Source organism: Osmerus mordax, chromosome 22 (genome assembly GCF_038355195.1).
Source record: "Osmerus mordax isolate fOsmMor3 chromosome 22, fOsmMor3.pri, whole genome shotgun sequence".
Taxonomy (NCBI): domain Eukaryota; kingdom Metazoa; phylum Chordata; class Actinopteri; order Osmeriformes; family Osmeridae; genus Osmerus; species Osmerus mordax.
In genome coordinates this window covers 11,358,035-11,376,072 of record NC_090071.1, presented here as the reverse complement: position 1 = coordinate 11,376,072, position 18,038 = coordinate 11,358,035, and the positions used below count along the sequence as shown (strand labels likewise).

Here is an 18,038-nt window from a genome sequence, read left to right as displayed (position 1 = left end):
GAGAGAGAGAGAGAGTCAGGGGTAGGGAGAGACGAGTGACGAGAGGAGCAACACATGTTGAAAATGTCTCTCATTCCTCCAGTGACAGATCTCAGCTGTCCTACGATCCCACATGCTTCCTCTCTCTCTCTCTCTCTCGCTCTCTCTCTCAAAACAGTAATACATCCCATTGACCCCCAAGTCCAGACCAGAGTACTGCGAAGATCTCCCTGGTAAACTGGTGACACACAGACAGCCCAGTCAGGTCCTGAAGACCAGCTTTGTTCCGAACCCCCCCCCCCCTCCCCCCTTCCAGAGGTCCAGTCATCTGAGCAATGGATCACTCCAACGGATACCTCCTTCTGTTTGGTCTCCTGGCTATTTTAATAGGTAAGTTGCCTACAACCATCTAGACACGGGCTAGATACATACTGTATAGGCATGTATTTGCATATAGGTTGTAAGGATCGGTGCATGTGCGAGATGAGATGTCAACATCTGCACATTAACTATTGTCCATCTGATCTAAGATTATTAGATGTTTCAATTACAAATGTGTGGTGTTTGCTTTTAAGAGATTGCGTGTTTATAGCAACGTGTAGCCTAACGATAAACAGTAGTCAGCAGTAAGACCAATGAGATTGACAGGTACAAGTGTGTCACACCTCCCTCTGTTTGTGTAAAGCATGCTGGAGAGAAGACGGCGAGAGTTCGCTGCTAAATTACAGAATACCGATACAGAAAATACGTTTTAAAAACGTAATCTTCGTATGCGGTGGAAATGTTATTGATGTTATACGAAGGAAGATGGAATGTAGAAGCCTGTTCTTCGGTCCTCTAAAAGAAACTGGATACGCGCCCCTTGGGTCGAAATGCTTGCGAAATAGCAGATAGTTTCCAGAAATACTATCTGAAGCGGATATGGGGAGTCGGCGTCAGTCTCTGGTTTACCAGCCCGGCGTAAGCTTAGACAGTCCAACCACAAGCCTACTCCAATCCACCAGGTGCAGCCTACTCAAAAACCTTTCGTCAGTTAACGTTGTGCTGAAAGTGTAGATGTATGTCAATGAACATATGTGGAGCAGCCTTAGGACGTATTGGTGTAATGTCCTCTATGTATATAATCTCTTGTGTGTGTGTGTGTGTGTGTGTGTGTGTGTGTGTGTGTGTGTGTGTGTGTGTGTGTGTGTGTGTCTGTCTGTGTGTGTGTGTGTGTGATTTCCCCTGTGTTTGTGGTTCCCAGCTCCAGGCTGGTGTTCTGATGATGAGACCAGGCTAGTGAAAACTCTGTTCACTGGGTACAACAAAGTGGTCCGGCCCGTCAATCACTTCAAAGAGCCGGTTGTGGTCACTGTGGGCCTGCAGCTTATCCAGCTCATCAGTGTGGTGAGGAAAAAGAGGATGTGTGTGTGTGTGTGTGTGTGTGTGTGTGTGTGTGTGTGTGTGTGTGTGTGTGTGTGTGTGTGTGTGTGTGTGTGTGTGTGTGTGTGTGTGTGTGTGTGTGTGTGTGTGTGTGTGTGTGTGTGTCTCTACCCTCCTCTGTAAATGGTACACAAATACTGATATGAACACACCTGTACACACCTGTACACTAACGCAATTCTGCCCTTAACCTCAGGTTATGGAATGAGCCTAGTGTCCCTGGGTTCTCTGCTGTACCTGGTGGGGGGGCATACCACCCAGACAGACAGCTACGACCCCCAGACTGGGGCCTGGAGGCAGCTGGCCCGGGCCCTGGAGGGGAGGCTGGAGGCCGGGGCTGTGGTTCTGGGGGGCTGGATCTACCTGACGGGGGGCTACTCCTGCTCCCGGGGGGACTACCTGCGCAGCGTGGAGCGGTACCACCCTCACAAAGACTTCTGGGAAGAGGTGGGGAACCTGCCTCAACCCAGCCGATCCCATGGCTGCTTCTGCCTCTACACTGACTAGGTGTGTGTGTGTGTGTGTGACAGTGATGGAACGAGAAAAAGAAGTAGACAGATAATATACCAAAAAGAAACTAGATGAGCGAAGGTGACCAAAGGCACCCTTAGCCTTTACTCGGAGTACTGTTTACTTGTAATAGACTTGACACTTAACCCTCTACCCTGCGTATGAAATGCTACATGATTTGTAACCATAGACACTGACGAAATGGTTCCATATCCTTTAAAGATCAGCTAGAACCATCTTGAGTTCCAAACAGAGTTCTAAATGGATGCTTTTTCAGATGTTTTTTCTATTTTAACAGGTTGTGTATGGCAGCATTATTGTTTGTGTGTATTATTGGTCGAACCATTCACCAACCTTTCTTGGGTTGTGGTACTGAAGGTTATCTGTTTGTGTTGTTGTGAAAAGCTCATTTGTTTGTTTTTAAAGTGACACAATGTATCTTTCTATTTATTTAAAATAAAAATATTCCTTCAATAACAAGCCTCGAAACATTTGTTTTCCCTTAAAATAAAAAGTATATGAGAATTGTTTTAGTTCCAGTCTGAGTGAGTCACTGCCAGTTAGCCCCCCCCCTGCTTCTTGGCTGACCTCACCCAGCACAGGCATGTCCCAGTACAGTTGCCTGGAAGGGGAGGCTAGGGTGACTGTTAGGGGGGCCAGGGTGAATGATAGGGGGGCCAGGGTGAAGGGGGTGGGGGTTAGGTTGAGTGGTAGGGGAGCTAAGATGTGAGGGAAAGGGGAACAGGGGTGTGGGGGAGGTGAGAGAGAGGTGGTGAGGGATGGGGAGACACGGGGCTGGTTGGACACTGCTGTTGCTCCTGATTTGGGTTCCTGGTCTAAAAGTCCTGGACATAGACCAAAGACGCCGAGGGGGAGGGAATGTGAGAGAGAGAGAGAGAGAGAGAGAGAGAGAGAGAGAGAGTCAGGGGTAGGGAGAGACGAGTGACGAGAGGAGCAACACATGTTGAAAATGTCTCTCATTCCTCCAGTGACAGATCTCAGCTGTCCTACGATCCCACATGCTTCCTCTCTCTCTCTCTCTCTCGCTCTCTCTCTCAAAACAGTAATACATCCCATTGACCCCCAAGTCCAGACCAGAGTACTGCGAAGATCTCCCTGGTAAACTGGTGACACACAGACAGCCCAGTCAGGTCCTGAAGACCAGCTTTGTTCCGAACCCCCCCCCCCCCTCCCCCCTTCCAGAGGTCCAGTCATCTGAGCAATGGATCACTCCAACGGATACCTCCTTCTGTTTGGTCTCCTGGCTATTTTAATAGGTAAGTTGCCTACAACCATCTAGACACGGGCTAGATACATACTGTATAGGCATGTATTTGCATATAGGTTGTAAGGATCGGTGCATGTGCGAGATGAGATGTCAACATCTGCACATTAACTATTGTCCATCTGATCTAAGATTATTAGATGTTTCAATTACAAATGTGTGGTGTTTGCTTTTAAGAGATTGCGTGTTTATAGCAACGTGTAGCCTAACGATAAACAGTAGTCAGCAGTAAGACCAATGAGATTGACAGGTACAAGTGTGTCACACCTCCCTCTGTTTGTGTAAAGCATGCTGGAGAGAAGACGGCGAGAGTTCGCTGCTAAATTACAGAATACCGATACAGAAAATACGTTTTAAAAACGTAATCTTCGTATGCGGTGGAAATGTTATTGATGTTATACGAAGGAAGATGGAATGTAGAAGCCTGTTCTTCGGTCCTCTAAAAGAAACTGGATACGCGCCCCTTGGGTCGAAATGCTTGCGAAATAGCAGATAGTTTCCAGAAATACTATCTGAAGCGGATATGGGGAGTCGGCGTCAGTCTCTGGTTTACCAGCCCGGCGTAAGCTTAGACAGTCCAACCACAAGCCTACTCCAATCCACCAGGTGCAGCCTACTCAAAAACCTTTCGTCAGTTAACGTTGTGCTGAAAGTGTAGATGTATGTCAATGAACATATGTGGAGCAGCCTTAGGACGTATTGGTGTAATGTCCTCTATGTATATAATCTCTTGTGTGTGTGTGTGTGTGTGTGTGTGTGTGTGTGTGTGTGTGTGTGTGTGTGTGTGTGTGTGTGTGTGTCTGTCTGTGTGTGTGTGTGTGTGATTTCCCCTGTGTTTGTGGTTCCCAGCTCCAGGCTGGTGTTCTGATGATGAGACCAGGCTAGTGAAAACTCTGTTCACTGGGTACAACAAAGTGGTCCGGCCCGTCAATCACTTCAAAGAGCCGGTTGTGGTCACTGTGGGCCTGCAGCTTATCCAGCTCATCAGTGTGGTGAGGAAAAAGAGGATGTGTGTGTGTGTGTGTGTGTGAGAGAGAGAGAGAGAGTGTTTGTGTGTGAGAGTGTGTTTGTGTGTGAAAGCATAGCTGCCAACTCTCACGGTTTCGCTGTGTGACACACGCATTTCAACCATTTCTCACGCTCTCACGCTCTCACGCCACACTTTGTATATCTCACGCTGAAAAGGCAGCCCTGGTGAAAGTGTGTGAGGTTACTCGAAAAGTGTACACTCATTTATCTCACCCGCTTCCTACCCCTCTCTCCCCTGTGTCTAACCCAGGATGAGGTCAACCAGATTGTGACAAGCAACGTCCGCCTAAAGCAGGTAGAAGTAACAGAACCTTCTAGACTGTCACAGAACAATGAGATTCAGAAATAGCTACCAGACTAACTACAAAGCTCCTTCTCAATCATTAATTTTTTTCCATTCATTCATTCATCCATCCATCCACCCCCCCCTCTCTATCTCTCTCTCTCTATCTCTCAAAATGTTCTCCTTTCCTGTGTCCTTCTCTGACCTCACCTCTCAGCAATGGAAGGATGTGAACCTGAAGTGGAACCCAGACGACTACGGAGGCATCAAGAAGATCAGGATTCCCTCCACAGACATCTGGAGGCCTGACCTGGTGCTCTACAACAAGTAAGGACAGCCAGCAGGAGACCCTCTTAATACCAGAGGGAACCTTCTGCCGTGGAGGGGGGCGGGGGGTAAGGGATTAACCCCGCAAGTGGCAAACTGCAGGGGAACCGGTTTTCCGAGTAAGAACAGGAGAAGCCTGTTTAGAATCCCCCCCCCCCCCCCATGTGGTCATTGCCGTGTCCCTCTCTGACGGGGTGTCTCTGTCTTGTCCCTCTCGTCTCTGCGTTCCCCCCCCCCCCCCCCATCCATCCTCCCCCCCCCCCCCACACACCCAAGTGCGGACGGGGACTTTGCCATCGTCCACGAGACCAAGGTTCTGCTGGAGCACACGGGCATGATCACCTGGACCCCGCCGGCCATCTTCAAGAGCTACTGCGAGATCATCGTGCTGCACTTCCCCTTCGACCTGCAGAACTGCAGCATGAAGCTGGGCACCTGGACCTACGACGGCAACCTGGTGGTCGTCAACCCGGTAAGGGGGGTGGGGGGGGGGAGTGGAGGGGGGGAGTGGAAAAATGAGTGAGACACACGGAGAGGGGGGGCGAGGCAAGGAACATGGGGCAGACGACGGCGTGAGGTCTCCCCATATTGCGGGGACCAAAAAGGAATGCCTAGCTCAAACATACCGAGATGCGACGCATAGACTTTATGAAACTTTCTATTGAAGTCATCGGTTAACCATCTCCTATTGTACTCGGATCCGTCCCGCCCAACCCCCTCCAGGACAGCGACCGGCCCGACCTGTCCAACTTCATGGAGAGCGGGGAGTGGGTGATGAAGGACTACCGCAGCTGGAAACACTGGGTGTACTACGCCTGCTGCCCCGACACGCCCTACCTGGACATCACCTACCACTTCCTCATGCTGCGCCTGCCTCTCTACTTCATCGTGAACGTCATCATCCCCTGCATGCTCTTCAGCTTCCTCACCGGCCTCGTCTTCTACCTGCCCACCGACTCTGGTGAGGACGGTAGCTAGAGGGTGTGTGTGTGTGTGTGTTTCGGATCCTAGAGGGTGTGTGTTCGTGTGTGTTTGATGCTGTCGTGTGATCCTTGTGTATTTGTGTGTGTGTGTGTGTCTCCAGGTGAGAAGATGACTCTGAGCATCTCCGTCCTGCTGTCTCTGACCGTGTTCCTGCTGGTGATCGTGGAGCTCATCCCCTCCACCTCCAGCGCCGTGCCCCTCATCGGGAAATACATGCTCTTCACCATGGTCTTCGTCATCGCCTCCATCATCATCACCGTCATCGTCATCAACACGCACCACCGCTCACCCAGCACGCACACCATGCCTGCTTGGGTCCGCAAGGTAGGCCTGAGTAACACACACACACACGTGTACATACCCACAAAGGGAAATCCGAGAGAATCCATTCGCAAGAAACCTTAAATATTCACTGTTTTTCCCTTTCCTCTTCCCTCTACCTTCCTCCTCTCCTCCCCTTTCACTCCTTTCTTCTCCTCTCCTCTCCAGATCTTCATCGACACCATCCCCAACCTGATGTTCTTCTCCACCATGAAACGTCCCTCTCAGGAGCGCCAGGAGAAGGCCGTGTTCCCCGGTGACATCGACATCTCAGACATCTCCGGGAAGCCCACCCCGGCCGCCATCCCCTTCCAGTCCCTCATCACCAAGAACCCAGACGTACGCAGCGCCATCGACGGCATCAAGTACATCGCTGAGACCATGAAGGGCGATGAGGAATCCAACAATGTGAGGAAGGGCAGCCTGGTTGTCTTTCTATGCGATCTGTCTGTTTGTTTGTTTGTTTGTTTGGGTTTGGGTTAGTTTGCCTGCCTACCCGTCTGTCCGCCTGTCTGTGTCTCTGTTAGCTTTTAGTTTGGATTTTCTTTTTCTGATTTGCTTGACCGTCCAACTTCATTCGGTCATATCTCCCTCCCTCCCTCCCAGGCAGCGGAGGAGTGGAAGTTCGTTGCCATGGTGCTGGACCACATCCTGCTGTGTGTGTTCATGGCGGTGTGCATCATCGGCACTGCTGGAGTGTTTGTTGGACGCCTCATCGAGCTCAACACTCTGTAGGGCCTTCCGGAACCTTCTGGGAAACCTTCAAAGAGGCGCCAGCCCCACACCTGCCCACACTCTGGCCACGCACTCACCTCCCCCCCCACCCCCACCACACCCTGTGTTTACATAGCCATTGTGATAAGTTCAGCCATCCTGGCAGTATGTCTTCAGAGTGGCGGCTTCCGCAGCAATGAAGTAGCTTGTGTTGATGACTTGACTTTAGTGCTGCTTACTGTGTTGTGGCTGACTCCACTGTAACGATGGGAAACCTTTGACCGACCTAGTTTGACAGGGATTCAACCGGAACACGAAGCGTCACCAGTGTCATGGGATGCATGACCCCCTGACAATGTAACGGTTAACAATTAAGTTTGGACGTCAAGTTGCTGGTCCCGCTGATGGTGTGATGTGCTTGTTCATGAGCTCTGGGGATGTTCAGGAGATAGATGGACCTTTAGGTTCCCCAGGGTTCCCTTGGGGATTTCCCTTCATTTGATGCCTTTTGAAGGTCCCAGGTTCAGGTCCTGGGTTACATACAGTAACTGTTTTTAGACGTGTAACTGTTTGTAAACTTTTGTTTGAAACGAACTGATTGATTTTCTATTGGCTAGTTCACGTTGAGGAGAATTCTTTCATCACCTCTCTCTCCTCCTTGTGCCAAATATAACCCTGTTTGTTTTCTTTGGTGCTTTAGTGACTAATAAATGAATCCTTGTATATTGTATCTAAGTGTCTTCTGTACTTCTGTTTTTCATTTCATAATTGCATTATTTTTTTTATTTTTTTTAGGTTAAGTATTTTTCTGTCAACAAAAATAACATGAGTGATAGCTGACAATAGGAGGTGACATCACTGAGATGTGTGTTCCATCTCTCTCCATCTAGGCCTGCTGCGTGTTCACCTGCAGCCAGGGAGCCTCTCCTTCAGCTCCTGCTCTCACTCCATCATTTTCTTGGTCATCTTCAGGAGAGATGTTACACAAAAGGATTTACCCCTCTCTTTCACTTACCGTTTAATTTCAGTTACGCTCCACATGCACTAGGGCAAGTGTCCTCCAGAGGGCAGCAGATTACTGTATTCAGTAGGCCTAATAGACAAACTCAAAATACTGAGACAGATAAATAAATACAAATTATACTGAACAAATATAATTGTAATTGACAGTATAATATGGGTTCGTTTATCTCTGGTTGAACTGTCTAAGGTTGCAATTCTGTCTGAACAACGCACAGAGATTCACAGAGAACCAAACTGCAAGTCCTAAAATAAATGTAGCCTACCACCAGACACTGCCTAAAGACCTAGCAGCTAATGACAGACGGCATTCAATATAGCCTAACTGTTATTGTTTATTATGTTTGCACGTATAATGCGCTGCAAATTGTCGATCGGTCTGAAGTCTCTTTTTAATTGCGAGATTGAATGTTGTTTGCATCAAAGGCTAGAATACTTGTAGCCTTTGTGTTCGTATTTTTGGGTTGTTATGTAGGACTCAGTCCGTCCCAGCTGCCAAAAACCTTCAAGTCCACATCTGGAATTCTCTGTCGATAGTCTGAATATAGGGGCTATGCGTTTAGGGTAACGGTCTCACGTAGGTGGGCGGTGCTTGTTTATGCTGCAATAGCTGAACCCAAACCAAGTAACCTCAGCCCTTTGGAGCTCCACGGGGTTACAAAACGAGTGTGCTTCAACGAGACTCGTCGCACAACTGACATGACAAACATCTTTGGCAGATTAGAACACAAATCAAAGAAATCTCGAGAGATGTCGGTTTATTGAACAGGGCGCACTTGTTTATAATTTTGACGGTAAGTGGAGTTAGTTTATTATAAAGTTTGCTTGTCTGTCGGGTTGCCACCGTCTGGGAATGGAGAAGCGGAAATAATGAACGAAGCAAAGTTGTGTTTACTGCAAAGGAGTGGCTCGTTTTTAGTGAGTTGGCCTAATATTGGACCTTGGTGGACCTAAAGGCTACCAAGAAGTGACATGGCACATAGGCCGCATAATTGTGACTATCGGCATGGGACGATTGGTTCAGCGCAAAACGTAATTTGAACAAAACTATATTTTCCCGTCAAACCAAGAAAGTTTGAGCTTGACTTCGAGAAATGAATTATGAAAACTTTTTGTATCTACCTCAAGCATGTCACTTCAACTCGCACTACACTACATTGGTTATCCTGCAGTTTACCCGGCCTCAGAGGCGAGCCTAAAAGGGTTTTGCTTGTTTTATTGTACAGTGGGTCCGTTTTTGGTGAGGAGTAGTGAAGCTCCGTAAACAACGCTCTGGTCTAGCAGCTTTCTAGGAGCAGGAATGTCCGGGTGGACAGGAGCAAAGATCCATAGATAGTTGTTCTGATCTCTGGATAAGGAACGCTTTTGCAACGTGTGTAACCAGTCGGATGGAATGAAACTGGTATTCACTCCATTGTCTGACACATGCACTCAAACAAGCACACGCTCTTATGCTCGCATTCTAAAAGCAGGGCTACAGTATGGCCATATAAAATGAAATGGAAAAAGATATATATATATATATATATATATATAAAGAGAGAGAGAGAGAGAGAGTGCGTGTGTTAAAGAGAGAGATAAGATGTTGTAGTCTTCATATCCTGTCTACATAGCTTTTGGCACATGATGGTAGAAGTAAGGCTAGGCTTGTGAGGTGAGAACCTGAGGGCGTGTTTAGAACTATGGCTAAGATGCTGACTATTTGCCGATAGTACAAAGCTCTCTTGTTTTGTGGTTGACTTGTACGAATGCTCTGTTACAACTTGGTGAGCGAGAGGAAGAAAGATGGACAGAAATAGAGAGAAGGAAGGATAGGAAGTGTGTGTGTGTGTGCACGCGCGCCTGTTTCCCATGTCATGGCTGCTTTTGTGAGTCACAAGAGACAATGAGGCCAAAGATGTCTGATGATGATGATGCACCTTAGGGGCGTGTCACGCGACCATCGTGGTGACGAGTGTGGGGGGGGGGCCGTACCTCAAAGCTCTCCCCCTCGTCGGAGCTCCCTCGGCCCCCCCGTCTATCAATAGAGTGAAATTTGCAGTGGCAATGAGTGAAGGGAAGCCAGGATAAACGACCAGGCCCCAAGGTTTTCCGGGACCCCTGCTTCCAGCCATGTTCCCTCCCGATAAGACTTCCAGGAAGAACGGAGGGGGAAAGGGACATGTTGAGAAGGAGCCGGAAGGCTGCCTGGAAGCCGTGCGGAGGGAGAGGATGTGGGACGCCCACTTCCGCCCCTCGCAGGAAATGGCACCCGTTTGAGTTCGTCCCTATCAACGCACAGCCCTCGTTCAAGACCTCCTCCTCCTCTCCTCTTCCCCTCCTCTACCCGCGTCTCTTCCCTATCCCTCCCCTTTCTCTCCTCCCTTATTCTTCCCCTTTTCTCTCCTCTCTTTATCCCCTCGGTGTCCCCTCTTCCCTGCTGTGGTGGAGAGGTGCAATACCGGGTCCCACCATCAGTTGTCTCTGTTGCCCAGGAATCCCCGTTCTCATAGGAGGAAGTGATAGCCGGCTGGAGAGTCTGGTGTGAATGTGGAAGTGCAGGCTTCTGGAAGGTGTGAAGAGGGCTGACAGGAGCTACAGCACATTCAGGAAGCTAATGTGACTCTCCACCAGAGAGTTTCAACGTGCTCTCCTTTGGGCCCCCGCAATCTTCTCACTTGTCTCGTCGCTCGGCGGAAGAATGATTTCCTCCCAGAGAACCTGAACTGTCTACAGCTCCTTGAGTACAAGTTCTGTGAGTAGGTTGTTCACGCTTTTTTTGGACAGCGCTGGTTGTCTGTTTTGGCTAGTTGGGCAACGTAACTTAGTTTGTGCAATGTTTGACTGTTGTTGACTAGATGGACTGGTTAAGAAAGGTGAGGCAATGTTTGGAAGAATCTGAATTTGTTTGCTTCCTGTAAACCTCTACGTACCTCCCTCGACAACTAGTTAAACACCTTCTCGGAGATTGCAGTACATATTTGTCAGGTATGAGATATGAGATGCTAGAATGTGTGGGCAAAGAAAAGGAAAGTAAACGAGGAAGCTTGTTACTCTGAACATGCAGCGAGGTCCACAGAAAGAGGTCCTGTCAACTTCCCCTGAGACGGTAGTGGAGGTGGTTCGAAGCTAGGGGGGAGGGTATAAAAGGTGGGTAGAGGACTAGAGGCCGGGGACAGAGTAGTGGGAGGTGGTCAGAGACTGTAAAAAGGTTAGTGGAGGTTGTTTGAGGCTGGGGAGAGGGTAGTGGAGGTGGTTAGAGGACTCGAGGCTGGGGAGAGGGTAGTGGAGGTGGTTAGAGGACTAAAGATGGGGAGCTCTGCTCTTTTCAAGAAAAGGACCACTACAGAGAGCACACAGGGTTCCTCTTAACTCAGCACTACCACAGCAGTCTGTGTGTGTGTTTGCGTGTGTGTGACCTCACCTACAGGATGTCAGGACAGCCACTCAGCAAGGTTGGTTTCTGCCTAGCAGACACATACGGCAGTGTTGTTTTTGTTCGCTCCTTCTCTCTCTCTCTCTCTCTCTCTCTCTCTCTCTCTCTCACTCTCTCTCTCTCTCTCTCTCTCTCTCTCTCTCTCTCTCTCTCTCTCTCTCTCTCTATCACCTAAAAATACTCAGTTTCTTCTCTCTCCTCCCTCTCTTTCTTCCCTCATCTTCCTCTCTCTCTCCCTCTTTCACTTTCTCTCTCCGTTTCCCCAGTTGCCAGCTCTCCTACCCACTTCCAGTTGGGGGGATTTGGGGGTTTCTGACTTCTCTGGCAATCCCCTCTTCAGACTCAAGCAGGGTTTATGGTGCTGTCAACGTTCTGAGAGAAGGGAAGTTTAGATGTACACTGTTATCTATTGTCTGGTACAGGCTCTGAAGAACATGGGTAGATTGCAACAGTTAAGTTGCTCAAATTCAAATTGAGGATGTGTTAAGTGTACAGTCCTGTGTGTGTGTGTGTCACTATATTTGTGTGTGTGGTTTGTGTGAAGTGTGTGTGTGTTCAGTGTGTGTCTGCCGTTAGTGTAAAGACCCAGGGCGGAAGTCAGGATGAAAGAGTAGGCTTTAAGAGGTTATTTAAACGAAAGCATGTGTGTGTGAGTGCGTGTCTGTCTGTGTGTGCGTGTCTGTCTGTGTGTGTGTGTGTCTCCAGCCCACCCCCCACCGTATGCCGACACATCAAGGAGTCTCCCCCAATCCCCCTACTCTGACTCCTCTCTCTCTGTCTTTCTCTCTCTCTTTCTGTCTTTCTCTGTCTGTCTCTCTCTCTTTCTTCCTTTTGAAAAATCATCTGATCAAATCATCCTTCTCATCTTATGGTATGACCATTCTCTCCTCTCCTGCCCTAGTGTCCTGTTTGTCCAATTTTTCTGAAAGGGTCCATTGTAGGTGGCTGAAGCAGCATTTGGCAACCCTGGTATGTGTGTGTATGCGTGTGTCGTTATGTGTGTGCTGTCACATTTTAAACAAAGCAAAGCGTGTGTGTGGCCTTGGTTCCTGGTTCGAGCAGCATGGGGAACATTTTTGTTGGTGTTTGTGGTCAGAGAACCTGTTTCAGGACTCCTCGACAAACCTGATCTGGACAAGGGGTTGTCCCCCTGACAACGGGAAGTGCATTAACACACACACACACACGCACGTGTCTGAATGGTAGTCACGACAAAAGCTTCAAACAAGTTTCACTTCAACAAACTGACTTGATCTCATGAGCTCATGTCTTTTTTATGGCTGTGTGTTTTGGGGGGGGGGAGGGGGGGGGGTGATTATGAACACAGATTCTGTGTAGTGGTGTTAGGGTTAGGATGGAGTGTGTGTGTGTGTGTGTGGGGGGGGGGCAGTGTAGGAGGATGCTATTCTGGTCATGCCATGAAAGTAGAGAGAGGTTCTAGGAAGGGAGAGAGACTGAGACGGAAGAAGATAAGTCGAGAGATTCAGAGGCGAGCTGAGAGATACGGAGAGAGATACAAAAGGTTGACAGAGGAACAGTTAGAGAGAGCGAGACATGGGAGAGAGAGGTGCAGTTAAGAGTAGGCAAAAGAGAGAGAGAGCATGCGTGTGAGAGAGGGAGAATGTTTGTGTGTGTGTGTGTGTGAGAGAGAGAGACACAGAGTGAGAGACACAGAGTGAGAGACAGAGAGTGAGAGACAGAGAGTGAGAGACAGAGAGTGAGAGACAGAGAGTGAGAGACAGAGAGTGAGAGAGAGACAGAGAGAGAGACAGAGAGAGAGACAGAACGAGAGCATGTGTGAGAGAGGAAGAGAGAGAGTAGCGTTCAGAGACAGGATGACTGTGGGCTCAGTCTTGTCTTCCTGTTTCACACCGTTGACATGAAGTGGAGGGGCTTAACAAACAGTCAGCTGCTGTAGTTTACTGGTAACTAGGTGTAATCACTCTATCCTTCCTCCATCTTAACTGTTCTCCTCTTCATCTTCCCCTCCCTCCCTCCTTCCCTACCTATCTCTCCATGCTCCTCCCTTGCTCCCTCTGCCCCCTTCCTCTCTCCTTCCCAAGTTTCCTTCCTCTCTTCCTCTACCAGGAAGTGCCTTATGGGAGTTGTTTTTTTGTTCTTATGTAAAGTATCCAGAGACCCATGCTGTCTCAGCCAATCCAGCTCTGACCTACCGTTCACACAGGAAGATGGGCTCAATGTGTCAGGCCCAGTGATGGTTTAATGTCACATGACTCGTGCCCACAGCCCTCAGATTTGACAGCCGTGGGTGAGTGTGTGTGTGAGAGATAGAGAGAGATTGGGTGAGAGAGGCGAGTGTGTCTGTGCGTTTTAATGTCATTTTGTGGGGGGACTGTTTACTCAGGCCACTGTCTGTTGTGTGTTCGGGGTCTAGAGAGGAGGAGAGACATAGAAGAGAGGAAGACTGACCAGACAAGATGCCGCGCCCCCCGCCCCCCCCACCCCCACCCCCGCCCACCTTCGCTGTGGTGAGTCCTGCTCGTGACAAACACACACACACATACCCACCCCCCCCCACACACACACACACACACACACGCACACTACTGCTTCTCATCCCCCAGCAACAACCAAAGGGGCAATGTTTCTCGATGATGTACCAGAATGATACTGGAGCCTAGCTATCCTGCTCCGTACAGCCCGCTTGGACCTCTTTCTCTTGGACAGTGAGCGCGACAATTTGCGCCACACTGTGGCCAAATCAGACGTTACATTCATTCGATTCTGACTGTGTGACTGTGTGTGTGTGTGTGTGTGCGCCACAGGCCAACACAGAAAAGCCCAGTCTGAACCGAGGGGAAGCACAAACGAGGAATGCCCTCCTCTCGGACATCTCCAAAGGCGCTCGACTGAAGAAGGCCGTCACCAACGACCGCAGTGGCCCCTTACTGGACACTAGTGAGTCACTCCATGAGCTCTCACCTCACCACACCACCTGCTACTGCCTGAGGGCCTCGCGTCGGCAGCGCCGTCGAGCAGAGTGTCGCAGAGTGTCTAGGAGATGACGAGACGGGTCTCGAGGACTCGTTTTAACGTTTGCAGCGGGACAGAGCGGATGAATGCACACCTCGAGTTCCTGTCGGTTACGATGCGCACGTCTTCAAACACTTCAAAAGGGCATCGTTTGGAAACGCGCGTGCTAAGTCAGTGAGTCAGTGAGTCTGGCCTAGAGCCTCTGATGTGTTGTGTTTGCTCTGCAGAGCCTAAAGGAGGAGGAGGAGGCGGTGGTGGAGGAGGAGGAGGAGGAGGAGGGGGTGGAGGAGGAGGAGGAGGAGGAGGAGGGGGGTTTGGAGGAGGTGCATCCGGGGGTCTTGGAGGCCTCTTCCAGGGTGGGATGCCCAAGCTAAGGTCGGCAGGAACCAGAGACGCCAACGGTAAGTTTCACATCCTGAAGCGACGGCCCCCCCTCACCCCCCCCCCCCCCCCCCCATCCCCCCTACACTGAACGGATGATACTGTACAAGGACCATGTCATGCAACACTGTTGGCCACTTCACAGTCAAGTTTTTCTTCCAGCTGGGAGGAGATGAATATGGGTGGACTTTGTAACCGTCACAGTCGACATGTTTTGATGTGTGTGTGTGTGTGTGTGTGTGTCTCCTCCCAGATTCCGGAGGTAGCAGACCCCCCATGCTCCCCCCAGGAGCGCGCTCCTCTGGGCCGCGGGCCGCTGGAGGGGGAGGAGGGGGGTCAGCCGCCCCCCCCAGATTCCCCGGGGCCCCACCTGGTCCCCGGAGCAGCGCCCCCGACCCCCCCAGAGGCCGATCGGCCCCATCCTCCCGGCCCGACACCCCTGGCGGGCCCCCCCCCTCCCGTCCCCAACACCCCCCGACCCAACCAGAGCCTCCCTGGAAGAGGCGCCCCCCCTCCACTCCCCGGGGCCCCCCGGCCCACCAGCTCCAGCCCGGCCCCTCCTCCCCCCAGCCTCCCTCCAGGCCGACATGGAGGCTTCCCCCCTCCTCCGCTGGGGGCTCCGTCTGGGCCCAAGCCCTCCTTCCCTGCCCCTCCTTCGGTCCCCAGCAGCGGACGCCCCCCCCTCCCCCCCGCCCCCGGCAGGCCCTCAGATGACCGGCCCCCACCCCCACCAGGCCCCCAAGGGGGCCACAGACCCTCCATACCCCGCGATGGATTCCCTCCTCCGCCGTCCCCTGCCTCCTGTCGCCCCCCTGGTGGTGGCCCTCCCCCCCTCCCCCCTGGCAGACCGGGCCCCCCCCTGCCCCCCTCCCCAGCTGGGGGAGAGGACCACACCCCCAGACTCCCCCAGAGGAACATGTCACTCAACTCCCATGGCCCTACCCTCCCTCCGGGTCGATCCGGGCCCCTGCCCCCACCCCCAAGCGGGGGACCACCAGCGAGGAACCAAACAGGCCGCTCTGGTAAGTCTCCTACGTCTCGTCCTCCTGGCGTTAACCAATCACAGAACAGGCCAGACTGGGGAAGAGAGACAGTTATCTCCAGCTCATTCGAGGTGTCTGTGACGTCCTCATCCGTACTTTCCAACTGTAACGTTACTGGCTAAATTCTTGATGACATCACTTCCTCCCACAGGCCCACTTCCCCCTCCTCCCCCTTCGGGAGGTCGTAGTGGGAGCAACGTGAGGTCTCCGGCAATCCCCACCCCCCCTCCTGGCCGACCGGGTGGAGACCCCCCCCGCGGGGGGCCCAGGCCCCCCCTTCCCCCTGACAGGTCCGTCTCTGGTGGGCTGCCCCCGCCCCCAATGGGCAACGGCTTCCAGAGCTCCCACCATTCCAAAGGTGAGCCGCCCCACCCATCGGTACTCTCAAACAAAACCGTGCCATGATTGTACCATGCACCCCCGTGAGGGGGCAACTGATCCAAAATGGCCACCGGTGGCCGTGTGTCTGCTGTTGTGCTAATGTGGTGTTATGCAACTGTGTCAGATGACTGGGAGGCCCGCTTCAGCTTCCACGCCCTGTCTGAGCTGCCCCCGCCTGAGGCCTACGTACCCAGCCAGAAGACCTACCCCAGCAAGCTGGCCAAGGCCGACAGCCGAGGTGAGCCACTGTCCTAACCCCATCGCTAGCCCTTTGTCTCCTTAGTGATAGTAACATGGCAACATGTTATATATTTTTCTACAATATTTATATTGAGGCACTTCAGTCAGTGCCTGTCCAATAGCCTACCAGTATAGGGGTCGGGAGTTGTAGGTCAGTTACACTGGAACAAGACTCAACTGTCTTTGTGTGTGTGTGTCCTCCAGGCTCGGGTAAAAAGGATCGTGGTGCCCCTCCCTTGCCTCCCATCCCTAGGTGAAGATGGATCCCATCAAGGGGGTCGGAGAGTCCCTCCTCCCTCGATTACTGCACGGGACTGCCTTCCACTCCCCCTCCCTTCCCTGCTCACCTCGACTGGATGTGTCTCTCTTTCTCTTTCCAACCACCTCCCCCTCTCGCCACACTCCTTCTCTCTCTCTCTCTCTCTCTCTCTCTCTCTCGTGTGGATCACATGTCCAGGTTATCTGATGTCTGAGTGTAGTGTCTCATTCACTGTTAGCGCCAGTACCACCAACACCACACCACCAACACCATATCGCCAACACAACACCACTCCACCCAGCACACCACCTCACCACCAACACGACGCCAGCTTTGTTCCCCTGTTCATTAGCTCTCTGTTTGTAACCACAGTTTCAGAATTGTTCCATGTTTGAAGGAAAACGCTAGGGGATCGTTAACATGCACGCGTGTTTAGCTCAGTCTCAGTCAAACTATGGCGCTCACTATCAAAGGGTACTTGATCATAGCCATTAGAGATGCTCCTTAGTTCTAGAACCGGACTAGAATAGATCTAGAACCGGCCATGGGTATGACGGCTATCGGTCAGGCGGCGATGCAATCGAGTTCGACGCTCAAGTACAGTCTGCTAGTAGTGTGTGTAATCTCGATGGTGTTGAACAGCTGTTTTGCGAGATCCTCTTATTGACAATGCAGTATTACAGCGTGCTTGGTGCCTTGCTTTGCTGCCGAATCTTTATGTTTTATGCCTCTGCTGCCTACCTGATGCCACTTAGGGAGCCCCTTAATGAAGAATGGTGTCGAGGTCCGAGTGCCACAAAGAAATCGACTGTTAATGTCAAGCATGAGTGCGATGAGATGAACATGCTGCAATGTTGGTTGAGAGAATGACAATGTTTCTCAGTTTCCTCGAGAGCAAGGGGAGAGGTTAGCAGGAAATATGATGTCTAGGCTGTCACACCAAAGATGCAGCTTTGACCGCTATTGGACCAAAGACTGTCGGACCAAGGACATAGCCTGGACGTCATGATGGGCTAAAGACTATTGTACAATCAGATGCTCTTGACCAAAGTTCGGACTCATTTATGCAGCGCCTTGCTCGACTCTGTGGCTTATTGTCTTACATCCAAACCAAGACCCCCTGAAGTCTGTCTGCCCACTTTTTGGGGACCATTTCTACAGTCTCCGACAAGACACGCTGACGTTTGTCTTCCCTGGTGACGGTAACCATGGTACTTCAAAGTGTTTGTCTCCTCATTGCACTTTGGGCGTCAGGGGAGCCCTCTCCGTCTGTGGCCATATCTGTTCTAGATTGTTCTATAGCCTGTGTCTCGAATGTTCTATTTTATGTCATAGAATTTTATTTTGTGTTTCCCATGATGCTGATCATTGTAGAGAAAAAAAAATACAGTCGTTTTTTACAAGTCACTCTTTTTTTCAAATTAAAATAATAAAGATGGAATTGAGACTCA

At 50.9% G+C, this 18,038-nt stretch overlaps 2 protein-coding genes across 2 annotated transcripts; both read left to right on the top strand.

Annotated features, from left to right (window-relative positions):
* Positions 1 to 3,104: 3,104 nt before the first annotated feature.
* LOC136965842 (acetylcholine receptor subunit alpha) lies at positions 3,105 to 7,589 on the top strand. The gene is made up of 9 exons (XM_067260113.1): positions 3,105 to 3,188; positions 4,046 to 4,188; positions 4,476 to 4,520; positions 4,726 to 4,835; positions 5,112 to 5,307; positions 5,559 to 5,796; positions 5,920 to 6,143; positions 6,309 to 6,548; positions 6,747 to 7,589. Exons 1-9 carry the CDS (start codon positions 3,134 to 3,136, stop codon positions 6,873 to 6,875), a joined length of 1,380 nt encoding a protein of 459 aa, XP_067116214.1. The 5' UTR covers positions 3,105 to 3,133; the 3' UTR covers positions 6,876 to 7,589.
* A 956-nt stretch (positions 7,590 to 8,545) lies between these two features.
* Positions 8,546 to 18,034, top strand: LOC136966536 (WAS/WASL-interacting protein family member 1-like). Its single transcript, XM_067261033.1, is given in 9 exon segments — positions 8,546 to 8,668; positions 13,685 to 13,778; positions 14,076 to 14,208; positions 14,511 to 14,684; positions 14,918 to 15,113; positions 15,115 to 15,686; positions 15,859 to 16,065; positions 16,213 to 16,326; positions 16,533 to 18,034. Coding segments are annotated over 8 exon segments (1,500 nt in total). The 5' UTR covers positions 8,546 to 8,668; positions 13,685 to 13,727; the 3' UTR covers positions 16,586 to 18,034.
* The last annotated feature ends 4 nt before the right edge of the window (positions 18,035 to 18,038 follow it).

Bases quoted from the DNA above. Each gene is read 5' to 3' on its own strand.
- LOC136965842 (XM_067260113.1), top strand. From the start codon at position 3,134: ATGGATCACTCCAACGGATACCTCCTTCTGTTTGGTCTCCTGGCTATT. The intron at 4,189-4,475 runs GTGAGGAAAAAG...TGTCTAACCCAG, and splicing joins TTATCCAGCTCATCAGTGTG to GATGAGGTCAACCAGATTGT. The intron at 5,308-5,558 runs GTAAGGGGGGTG...AACCCCCTCCAG, and splicing joins ACCTGGTGGTCGTCAACCCG to GACAGCGACCGGCCCGACCT.